The 12,809-nt window shown below is 42.2% G+C and overlaps 1 protein-coding gene across 3 annotated transcripts in view; it reads left to right on the top strand.

Annotated features, from left to right (window-relative positions):
* The window catches only part of Ppp2ca (protein phosphatase 2 catalytic subunit alpha), a 27,513-nt gene that overhangs the window by 8,541 nt on the left and 6,163 nt on the right, over positions 1–12,809 (top strand). For all 3 annotated transcript variants that reach the window (XM_008827890.2, XM_029560867.1, XM_008827886.3), the window contains one exon: positions 6,484–6,693. In XM_008827890.2, coding sequence (XP_008826112.1) covers positions 6,484–6,693 — 210 coding nt within the window. The remainder of the gene's footprint in view (positions 1–6,483; positions 6,694–12,809) is intronic.

Genomic DNA, 12,809 nt, shown 5'->3' with positions numbered 1-12,809 from the left:
AAAAAAAAAAACTAAAATCTGCCTAAAATGAAATTAAAAAATTAGTTGTATTTTTTTCAGCCTTTTTAATGATTGTATTAGAAGGTATGTTAATTATGTAGTGAGAATGTGAAGTGTTCAATTTATGTGAACTAGAGTTGCAGTGAGTATTAGAATTAATCAGGTAAGTAGTAAAATAACTTAAAAATATAGATTCCCTGCTGGGTATGGTGGTACAGGAGGCAGAGGTAGGAGGATCTCTATTTGGAGGCCAGCCTGGTCTGCATAGTGAGTTCCAGGCCAGCCAGGGATATATAGTGAGACCCTAGCTCAACATACACACAGATCCCTTTGTCAAGTAATAGTTGTGAGTAGCATTAGGATTGGAAAGAGGTCATTGGTACTTGGCTTTGTGTCCCAACCCACGGAGAGATCAACATTGGCTCCCTCTTTAAGGGTTGCTGCTTGTGTCTACTTAACAGGGACTTTTTCTACCAAGGGCAGATTTGTGATACGCATAATTGTTTCTGTAGTAAAACACAGATTGTTGAATGTGTAAGAAGCCTCAGCACATTCTCTCAATATAGGCCTTAAGGTTCTATTTTTTACCTGTATAGAAACTACTTTTTTGGGAGCACTTCGTTTTATTTAATTTTAATTTTGGGGGGGTTAGGGAGGCAGTAGGCAGACAAGGTCATACTGTACAGCCTAGCTTAGCTTACCCTGGTATTCAAGATCTTGCTGCTTGGCCTCCCGAGTGCTGGTTCCAGACATGTGCTCCACAGCCTGCCAGGAGCACTTTATTTTGAGGAAATCACTTTTAACATACTCCTAAAGAAAGTGCATCTAGCCAAGAGCACATGCCTCTGATCCCAACACTCATTAGGCTGAAGCCCCAGGGTCTCCAGTTGGAGTCCAGCCCAGGGCTATATAATGACCCAGTCTCCGAAAGGGGGTGAGGGATGAGGGTGGCATCTAAGTCACGTGAGGCTGAATTCTAGACCAGCCTAGGCTATATAATGAGCTTAAGGCCCACATGGGCTGTGTAGAGAAACTCGGAAAAAAAAAAAAAAATCAAAGGCTGGTGATATAGCTAATTAGTGGCAGAACCCTTGGCTAGGAAGGAAAGAACTACTTTTCATTAAATTTATTTATGTGTATGAGTGTATTGCCTGCATGTGTGTAAGTGTACCTGTGTCCTGCAATGCCCACAGAAGTCAGAAGAGGGTGTCAGATCCCCTGGAACTATAGTTATGGATGGTTGTTAGCCACCATGTGGGTGCTGGGAACTGAACCCCGGTCCTCTGCAAGAGCAGCCAGTGCTCTTAATCGCTGAGCCATCTCTCCAGCCCCCAAAATGAACATTTAAAGATGGAGCTAGTGTTTGAAACAAGGTAGGACTCTTTTATTCTTGTTTTGGCACTCCTGTCAGAATTGCTTTTGCTATGTGATCAGTTTGTTTCTGAGTCTCACTGTATTGTCCATTGACCTTGAGCTTTTTGAGTCAATATCCCATGGCTCATTGGAACCCAGTAGCCCAGGATAGCCTTGAATTCTCAATCCTTCTGCCTCTGCCTCCCAAATTGGAGGCATTTACAACCACATCTGGCTTCAGTCTTCTTTTTTTTTTTTTAATGGTGGAAAATAAAATGTATGTTTAAACTTAACCAACTGAACTCCCAAGCCTCATTCATGGTCAGGAGCCAGTTGAACTATTCCCTTCCCCCAGCCAGCCTAGCCAGGGTATTGTCCTTGGCTTCATCAGTGCCGTAGAACTGCTTCATAGCTGTTGGGTCTGGTGCTTGTTTGGGCCTTGACATCCACAGTGAGTGCAGGTGTGTTGTCTCTGTCCTCTTGGCTAACCAGGTGGTCAAGGAAAACTTGGGGTCTAGTGGATGCACTTGCTGCTCTGGGGCATTCTTCTGAGGATGTTTGATGGCCTCTGGAATTGTAGCTTCTTGGGCTGTTGGAAGGTGGGTAACCTGTAAGCCTTTGTTACGGCTGTAGATGCCTCTTCACACCACCTTTGTGGTTTCAAAGCCTTGGCTTTGGGAGGTGCAGGAACAACTGCTGCTTCCCAGTGCCACCCTGGTGATAAGCTTGATTGGGGTGGATATGGATGCATGGATGGATGATTTTGACATCATTGGACTCATGTATTCATGAGTTGTGTGGCTGTTCTCTACAGGTTTAGATGTAGCTGGGGACCCTTAAGAAAATGAATTCTGATTGGTGAATCTGTTGGTATGTGAAATTTTCTTTTAGTTATCTTCCTTGAAAAGTCCTGTCATGAGGGACTGAAGAGCTGGCTCAGTGATTAAGAGTACATGCTTTCACCTCTCAAGGACCCAGGTTCAGTTCCCAGCACCCACCTCATGGCTGACATCTGTAATTCCAGTTCTAAGGGATCTGAAACCCGCTTCTGGGCTCCACCAGCATTGCACACACTTAGCACACTTACATACATGCAGGCCAAACACTCATACCCATATAAATAAATAAATATGTATTTTTTAAATATTTCATTTATTATTTTTATTTTATGTGTATGCGTGTATTGCCTGCATGTAGGTAAGTGCACCAGTGTCGTGTAATGCCTGCGGAAGACAGAAGACACTGTTGGATCTCCTGGAATTGGATTTACGGACAGTTGTTAGCTGCCATGTGGGTACTGGGATTCAAACCCAGGTCTTCTGCAAGAACAGTCAGTGTTCTTAATCTCTGAGCCATCTCTCCACCCCCATAAATAAATATTTTGAATAAAAAACTTACGTAAACTAAGAATTTAAAAAAAAATTTAAAAAAGAAAGATCCTGGCTGGGTGTGCCAGCACACGCCTTTAATCTCAGCACTTGGGAGACAGAGGCCAGACTGGTCTGCATAGCGAGTTACAGGTCAGTTGGGGCTACAGGGAGACCCCTGGTCTCAGACCAACAAAAAGAAAAGAAAAAATCCTGACATGGATGAGTTATAAGCCTGCTTTTATTTCAGCCTATTTTGATTGTCAGGATGGCCTATATTTAGGAATGGCCAGTCTATAAGCCCTTTATTTTTAAAAATATTTTATTATTTTTATTTTATGTAAATGCATGTATTGCCTGCAGGTAGGTAAGTGCACCCATGTTGTGCAGTGCCCGAGGAGGACAGAAGAGGCTGTCGGATCCCCTGGAACTGGAGTTACGGACAGTTGTTAGCTGCCATGTGAGTGCTGGGATACTAACTGGGTCTTGTGCAAGAACAGCCAGTGTTCTTAATGCTGACCCATCTCTCCTGCCCAAGCCCTTTACTTTATAGCCGATTGATTTATGGCAGGTTATAAAGGAGATTGTATGATGCCTGAATCACACTCAAGAGAGTGTCCATATTGTTAGTTTTTTAATAGAATAGCATGTTGCTAGTTTTAACCTTGTTCTAAGAAGTTCATATCAATATTTTTTTGCTTAAATTTTATTCCAGTCTACACTGTTTGTCGTGCTACTAACTGTATTAATTTTTAAAAACAAGATGTCTGGGGCTGGATAGATGGCTCATTGGTTAAGAGTACTGGCTGCTCTTGCAGAAGACTGGGATTCAGTTCCCAGCACCCTCTTCTGACCTCCGAGTAGGCATTGCACAGCATGGGTATACTCACATACATGCAGGTAATGCACTCATACGCATAAAATAAAAAGTAATAAATAAAATTAAAAATGAGACAGCTCAGCAGGTAAAGGTACTTGCCACCAAACCTGATGACCAGAGTTTAATTCCCCAGGCCCCGTGTGATGAATTTAGTCCCACAAGTTACCTGAACTCCATATTTGTGCATGATGGGACACCCACACCCAAATAAATAAATAAATAAATAAATAAATAAATAAATAAATAAATAATGTAATAAAGCATTTTAAAAATGTGTTGTCTTTTGCTTCTACTTCTCAGAATTTGGGTGATAGTGCTTTTGGTGGTTATAAAAGTGAAAATGTGAGAATGAAAAATGATTAATTAATTAATTAATTTATTTATTTAGGTCTTTTTTGGCACAGGCTTTCCCTGTAGCCCCATCTGGCCTGGAACTCACAGTGATCCACCTGCCTCTCAAGTGCTGGGATTACAGGTGCAAGCTACCAGGGCACGCCCAGCCTGAGAAGCATTGTTAGAAAAATTGTTAGCGTTAAAATACAAAAGAAAACTATTAGTTTCTGTAGGCGATATATATGGGAAATTTCTACGCAAAGTTTGAATGAACACACAACAAAATGCAGATGTTGGTTACTTCACCCAAGGATTATGGGATTATGAAGCATGTGGAATAAGGGGATATTTAGTGGGGGGGGGGTTGGTCTTTTTGAAACAGGGTCTCCCTGTAGTCCCAGCTGTCCTGGAACTCACTATGTAGACCAGGCTGGCCTTGAACTCACAGAGATCTGCCTGCCTCTGCCTCCCAAGTGCTGGGACTCGGGCGTGGTTCACCATGCCAGGCGGATATTTAGTTTTTAAAAAGCCAAGAGGAGTAGTTATTTCATTTTTGCATTTTCATTCATATGTCATTGTACTTTGCTCATATTCTCCCCCAACTCAATTCCCCCATCCTTGAAATTCAATTTCTGATAGAATTAAATATGAAGATTATGTCATGGCAAGAAACACTGTATGTGACATCTGTTGTCTTATGTTCTTTTTTAAAACTTAAGAATAACTTTTAACAATGGGGTTGTGTATTTCCTAGGAAATAATCTCTTTGAAACTGTAAACTTAATTATTTTGGGGGTGTCCACTGGTAGGTGGATGTCTGGAATGGGCTTCTTGGAGTCTTTAGAGAATAGAAAACAGTGATTCTTGGTTGTATATAGGATGGCACTGGCAGGTGTGGGGAGGGACTTAATGTTACATTCCACTTTCAGAGATTCTGACCTAATTGGGGGATGAGAGCACAAGATAGTGGTGTTCTAGCGTGCAGCTCTCATTGTAGGCTGTTGCCTTGGACTTCTAGAAACCTTGGTGTCGCCAGTTGTCTCATTAGCAGCATTGCTTTCTGTTTAGGAGGGGCAGTTGTTTGTGGTCCAGTTTGGCTTTGAACTTTTGGCAAGACTTGTGTCTTAGCTTCCTGAGTGCTGGGATTACAGGCAGTAGCTAGCAGCTTTCACTATGGCAGCTGGTTGTAATACCTGATTTAAAGTGAGCTTCCTTTTTTTCATGATACTTAGCATAGCCTGCTTGCCTGCCTCCTAAAAAAAATTTTTTTTGCTTGTTTCCTTACAGCCTTTCTGTCTGAATGACCTACCTTGTTATACCAGTGTCCCATGCCTAGCACAGGGCATAGACATGTAGGTGGTTGAGCAAATGTCTCCCAGTGTACTTGTTTTCTAGCATGTACTAATAATACATGGTCAATAAATGCCTACTGACAGTTTCTAAAAGCAGCCTTAAAAGCATGTTTAACATATGGAATAGTCTAATTAAAAAGCAACTTTATATTTTGGCATAAAAAGTATAGAGAAATATAAGGGAGAAAATTTTAATGTGCTCCCCTCCCAAATAAAGTCAAGACCAAGAAACTTGAAAACTTGGAATGCTGGCATTAAACTTGGAACTCAAAGCTGAGCTTCTCTCTCGTTATTTCACAAGCCCATGTTGGTGCTAATGATTTCATGTTTTCATTAGATGGGAATTTGATGGTCTTTACAAACTGGTACTGGTGAGTGAATGTTAGCTTGGTCATATTCTCTAGATATCATTGGTTAGGTAGCCAGTGGATAGAATTTAGCCATATCTTGTCCTAGAAATTCCTGTCTTGGGCCAGTAAGATGGCAGAACAGGTAAAGACACTTACTGCCAAGCCTGATGCCCCTGTGTTCAATCATTGGAGCCCACATGGGTAGAATGAGAGAGCCAACTCCCAGATGTTGTCATCTGACCTCCATATGTGGTTGTGGCGGTTGTGTACGTACGTACGTACGTACACACACACACACACACACACACACACACACAATAAAGTGTAATTCAAAAAAAATTTTTTTTTTTTTTAGACAGGGTCTCCCCTGTACTCAGCTGGCTCACTATGTAGACCAGGCTGGCTTTGAACTCACAGAGCTCCACCTGCCTCTGCCTCCTGAGTGCTGGGATTAAAGGCATGCACCACCATGCCCAGCTTAGAAATAGTTTTTAAAGGGGCTGGAGAGATAGCTCAGTGGTTAAGAGCATTGGCTGTTCTTGCAGAGGACCTGAGTTTGATTCCCAGCACCTCATAGTGGCTAACAACTGTCCTTAACTCCAGTTCCAGGGGAGCCAACAAGTTCTTCGGGCTTCTGTGGGCATTGCAGGCAAGGGTGCACTTACATAAATGAAGGCAAAACACTCAGAGAAATAAAATAAATAAGTTTTTAAAAAATGAAATTTAATGCCTGTCCTATGTTATAAATGCTTGTGATTTCATATTCTGCGAGGTTTGCCCTTAAGTGTGAATAAATGTGTCTTCATTTAATACTAAATGTATTGCTTTTTTTTCTTCTCTACCTGTAGGCTAAAGAAATCCTGACAAAAGAATCCAACGTGCAAGAGGTTCGATGTCCAGTTACTGTCTGTGGAGATGTGCACGGGCAATTTCATGATCTCATGGAACTGTTTAGAATTGGTGGCAAATCACCAGATACAAATTACTTGTTTATGGGAGATTATGTGGACAGAGGATATTATTCAGTTGAAACAGTTACCCTGCTTGTAGCTCTTAAGGTAATTCCAGTTTTATGTTTGGGTCTTTAGAATTGGGTAAGGTAAGATAGCTCTCTGGAATGTTCTTTTCCCCAATGATTTGCTGTTATCTTCATCTGGATGTTAAACTTTTAGAACAGACCTCCACATTTAGGAATGCAAGTGATACACACGTTGTACTTAAGGGTGTCTGCATTCTGAATAAGGGGTGATTCAGAACCCAGTCCCTGAAGAGTACCTCAGATGATTTGAAAAATGCTAGCAAGTGGCTCAAGTAGAAATTTTAGTCGAGTACATTGGTTATAGAAAGGTAGTAACATTGAAGTATTATTAAAGTACAAACATACCAAGTGTTAGAACATTCATATCATTTGACAATAATCCTCTGAGACTTTTGATGAGGAAGAATTTAAAGAGAAGAGGGGCTGGAGAGATGGCTCAGTGTTTAATAGCACTGGCTGCTCTTCCAGAGGACCCAGGTTTGATTCCCAGCACCCATATGGTGGCTAACAACTGTCCATTACATAAAATTTGGAAAAGAGAGCAGTTATGTGAGGAACAGTTATGTGAGGCTACTTAAGCACTATCTTTGGGGGGGGGGGCTCTTTTTGAGATAGGGTCTCTGTAGCCCCAGCTGGCCTGGAACTCACTATGTAGACCAGGCTGGTCTTGAACTCTAGAGTTCAAAGCATTATCTTTAATACTAGAAAGGACATTTTTATCTAAATATCCAAGAGTGGTTGATTATCTATATTGTAATTTATTCTGACGGAATAATTTTTGGCCTTTACGTATTACCTAATGATTAGAAATGAGATTTGATGTCTGTAATCCCAGCACTTGGAGAGTTGCTTGAGAGTTGAAGTCAGCTCAGGCAACATGTAAGCTCTCAAGGCCACCTGGCTAATATGAGATTGTGTCTTTAAAAAATAATGATTAATGTAATTAAAGGCATAGTGGCACACGCCTTTAATTACAGCACTCAGGAGTCAGAGGCAGGCTGATCTCTGTGAGTTCAAGGCCTGGTTTACATAGCTAGTTTCAGGCCACCTGGAGCTATAGGGAGACCCTGTCTCAAAAAAGACAATACTACTACTAGTGCTACTACTGCTACTACAAGTCCCACAATTTATGTATGCCAGCTGTAGCTTCGTGAAGCACAGATGAAGGCAAACAGCAAATGGCATTGATTTCAGCGTGGAACGCTACTTCTGCCTTTTGACTTTACCTTTGGGGAAGAAACTTATTTACCCGTTTCCCCATGCAACAGACTCACTTTTAGAAATAATGGCTGTCACCAACTTTTCTACTATTGGGGCAGTGAGATGTAATTTCAACAAGAGCTGAATTATATGCAGTGTTGAAAAACTTTGGAGATCGTTGTGTTCTACTTTTTTTTTTTTGTCTTTTTGAGACAGGGTCTCCCTGTAGTCCCAGCTGACCTGAACTCACTGTGTAGATCAGGCTGGCCTTGAACTCAACAAAGATTCACCTGCCTCTGCCTCCCAAGTGCTGGGACTAAAGGCGTGTGCCACCGTGCCCGGTGTGTTCTACATTTTTAAAGTGAAAAATTTGAATTAGATGGTGACCGATTTCTGCAGTGACTCTAGATGCTATGAAAGAAGCTGATGGCACAGGATCAAGTGGAAGGGACACACTGCCTCTGTTTTCATGCCACCTTCCAGATTTCCTATGCTGAACTCCTAACTCCCCGTATCTCAGGATATTTCTATATGTGGTACTAGTTCTTTTTTAAATTTTATTTATTATTTTTACCTGTATCGTGCAATGAATTCCCTGATACAGACAGTTATTAGTTGCCATGTGGGTGTTAGGATTTGAACCTTGGTCCTCTGTGAGAGCAGCAAGTGCTCTTAACTGCTGAGCCAGCTGTGCAGCTCCATGGTACTAGTTCTTTACTTGGGTAACTAAGTAAAATGAAGTCCTATAGGTAAGTGAGTAGTGTCCCTATCAAAAGAGATTAGGGAGCTGGGGGTGGTGGTAAGATGTGTTCGGTTGAAGGATCTGATTTCCATCTCCAGAATCCATGTTTTTAAAAAAATGCCATAGCTGGGTATGGTGGCCTGTAGTCCCAGCACTTGGGAGGCAGAGGCAGGCAGATCTCTGTGAGTTCAAGGCCAGCCTGGTCTACATAGTGAGTTCCAGGACAGCTGGGACTACAGGGAGACCCTGCTTCAAAAAGACAAAAAAAAAAAAAAAAAAAATTCCAGGCATGGTGGGATGATTTTTACCTTTGGGGGAGAAATTTATTTATCCCTTTGTAGTTCTCTTTGTAATCCCAGCACTGGAGCCTAGTTAGGCCCAAAGCAATGAAAGACTAACTCAAAGGAGGTAGATGTCTATTTCTGAGGATGACTGCTAAGGTTATCCTCTGGTCTCCTACAGGTGTACAAACGTACACACACACCACACCGTCCCCTCAAACCCCACACCTAGAAAAGAGAGTGATTAGGGAATAGAGGGAAGACACATGGAGAAAATCACTTGTCCATAATCAGGGGGAGAGGCCTTCAGAAGATAGCAGCTCTGCTGACATCTTAGACTTCTTTTCTACCTCCAGAACTGTGAGGAAATGCATTTCTGTAGTTTAAGCACCTGCTCCTAGACATTGTTGTGGCAACCCTTAGTAAATGATTGCTGGGGAAAGATGGTCATCAGCAAGTTGTGTCAGAACAGATGTATCAGAATGGATTGCTCACTTAAATTCAATAGCAAAAGCTGTAAGGCTGTAGGAGACAACATTTGTGATCTTGGGTAGGTGCAACTTTCTCAGCTAGGTTAATAGGAACTTTCTCACCCAGGTTAATAGGAACGATGGTGCAGGGACTGGGGATGTGGCTCAGTTGGTACAGTGCTTGCCTAAGGCAAAATGGTGTGTGTCTGCAATCCCAGCATTCTAGAGGTAGAGGCAGGTGTTAAAGGCCAGCCTGGGCTCCTTGAAACCCTGTCTTAAAAACATAAGACCAGGCATGGTAGCACATTTCTAATTTCAACACTCTGGAAGCAGAGACTGGTGGATCTCTCTGAATTTAAGGCCAGCCTGGTCTACATAACAAGCTCCAGGCCAGTCTTACAGCTATACAGTAAGACCCTGTGTCCAACAAAACAAAACACTTGATTCATGAAATCAGGGGAATTCAGTTTGTCAAAATTAGCGGTTTTGTTGTTCTTAAAAATAGAATGGGGGCCGAGTGTGGTAGCGCACGCCTATAATCCCAGCACCTGGGAGGCAGAGGCAGGCGGATCTCTGTGAGTTCAAGGCCAGTCTGGTCTACATAGTGAGTTCCAGGACAGCTAGGGCTTCAGGGAGACCCTGTCTCAAAAAGACCAAAGGAAAAAAAATAGATACATACATATATGTGTGTGTGTATGTATATGTATATGTATATGTAAAATGGGGGCAAGCCAGGCGTGGTGGTGCATGCCTTTAATCTCAGAACTTGGGAGCAGAGTCAGGCGGACCTCTGAGTTCCAGGCCAGCTGGAGCTACAGACAGACCCTGTCTCAAAAACACCCCCCCATACACACACACGCACACGCACACACACACACACACACCCCTACCCCTTATGGGGGCTGGAGATGGGTCAGTGGTTAAGAGAACAGGCTTCTCTTGCAGAGGACCCCGGTTTGTCCCAGCACCCACATGGCAGCTAACAACTGTCCATAACACAATGGCCTCCCTTGGCATTTCATGACATGGATGCACTTGCATGCAGGGAAAACATTCATACACATAAAATAAATATAAAAAGTTATGAAGAAAAATTGGTTAAATTTTTAAATTTTGGGGCTGGAGAGATGGCTCAGTGGTTAAGACTACTGACTATACACGCATACAAAATAAAAAATAAGCAAGTAATAGATATTAAATATATAATTTTTTAAAATTTTTATTTTCTGTGTATGAGTGTATTACCTGCATGTATGTAAATACACCCATGTTGTGAAATTCCAGAGATCAGAAGAGGGCATCAGATTCCCCTAGAACTGGAGTTAAGGACGGTTCCTAGCCATCATGTGGGTGCTGGGAATTGAACCTGGGTCCTCTGTAAGAACAACCAGTGTTTTTAACCGCTGAGCCATCTCTCCAGCCCCCTCCTTTTTGTTTTGTTTTTTTAAATTTCTCAGTGCTGGGGATTGAACTTGGCATTTCACATACCAACCACAGGTTCTATCACTGACCTATATCTTTACTCTGAAGTTCTTAAAAAAAAACAACAACTTTTTTTGTGGGGGGACAGGGTCTCACTATGTAGCTCTGGCTAGTCTGGGGTCTCTAGACCAGGCTGAACCCAAAATCACAGTGATCTGCCTGCCTCTGTCTCTGTAGTACTGTGATTAAAAAACATGTACTACCAAGCCCAGCTTCTAAAAATTATTTCATTATTCTGTGGGTACAAGCGTGCTGCAGAGCATGTATGGAAGTCAGAGAGTAATTGGAGTTTGTTTTCTTCTTTCACCATTTGGGTCCTGGGGATTGTAGAGTTGTCAGTCTTGGTGGCATTTACTGGCTGAGTCATCCTACCAATCTGCAAATATCTTTTGTTTTTAAGCTTTTTGTTTCGTTTTGTTTTGTGACAGGGTCTCCCTTACCCCAGCTGGCCTGAAACTCATTGTGTAGACCAGGCTGGCCTTGCACTCACAGAGATCCATCTGCTTCTGCTCCCAAATGCTGGGATTAAAGGCATGAGCCACAAGGCTCAGTCCTTTTTAAACCTTTTAAGACGGGTGATATGTGTATATATACATGTGCATATACATATGTATGGTCTCCAGCCCAGACTGCCTCTGGTTTGCAGCAGTCTTCTTGCCTCAGTCTCCCAGTGCTGTGCTGCCATGTTTTGCTACAAGGCAGACTTCTTAAGACAGTGTCTCATGTAACCTGAAACTGACCTCAAACTCTAGATCCTGCTGAACTGCCACTCCATATGCTGGGATTATAGGCATGGACCACGGTGCCTGAAGATCTTTATTTATTTATTTGGGGGGTCATCTTTTTGAGACAGGGTCTCCCTGTAGCCTCAGCTAGCTTGGAGCCGGCTGGCTGGCCTTGACCTCACAGAGGTTCACCTGCCTCTCCCTCCTGAGTGCTGGGATCAAAAGTGTGCGCCACTATGCCTGGCTAAGACAGATATATTTTAAGTGGACAAAATATTTATATAGATATTTTATCCTAGAAGATAGGTAGTTAGTAAGAACAAGTGTTTAACATCATTTAGTCATTAGGGGAATGAAAATTAAAGTCCTATGAGATGATAGCTGCTTTCTATCTGTTGCTACAGTGGCTATTAATCGATTAGGATGATAATGCCCAATGCAGATGAATATGCCAGGAGATAGAAACTTCCTATCCTGTCAAGAATGTGAACTAGTCCAGCCACTTTGAAGAAGTTTGGTAATTTCTCAGGAAGTTAGACGTACACCTACCATATGACCCAACAGCTACTTTAGGAATCTCTTCAAGAGAAATGACAGCATGTATCTGAACAACTTGCACAAATGACCTCAGTAACTAACAATGAAGTAGTGGGCAGAAAACATGGAAACGGGAGCTGGTCCTGCTGTGAGTATGGAAGCAGAATGTGGTGTAGACAAATGGTGAAATGGTGTGTACTGTAAAAGGAATAAACCACTGATCTGTGCTACAGCATGGATGAGCTTCAAACATACTCCCAAGCAATACGTAGCAGGAGACTTGTATTTTTCCATTTATATTAAATTTCTTAGGAAAGGTATTCTCAAGAGACAAAAGTCAGTAGTTTCTAGGAGCCAGGAGAACTGGAGTGGAGAGGGGCTGTGGACACGAGTAAGGGATGTGTTGGGAGTGAGACAAGGCTTGTCTAGGTTGTAATGATTATTGCATAGCTATAAATTTAGTAAGAATCATTGATCTGGAAAAAATTCATTTGATTAAACTTGACATAATGGGAGGCAGAGGCGGGTGGATCTATGTGAGTTCAAGGCCTCCCTGGTCTACATAGTGAGTTCCATCAGGACAGCTGGGGCTACAGGGAGACCCTGCTTCAAAGAGACAAAAAAAATATTTTAGAGTGTTTGATAGTATTCAGTGTTTAAGTCTTCCACTATGTTAGTTTTGTTTCTAAGTATGTTCC

This window comes from Nannospalax galili, unplaced genomic scaffold, assembly GCF_000622305.1.
Source record: "Nannospalax galili isolate Female #2095 unplaced genomic scaffold, S.galili_v1.0 scaffold970, whole genome shotgun sequence".
Taxonomy (NCBI): Eukaryota; Metazoa; Chordata; class Mammalia; order Rodentia; family Spalacidae; genus Nannospalax; species Nannospalax galili.
The sequence above is the reverse complement of the archived record's forward strand: the minus strand, read 5'-3'. Positions and strand labels throughout refer to the sequence as shown.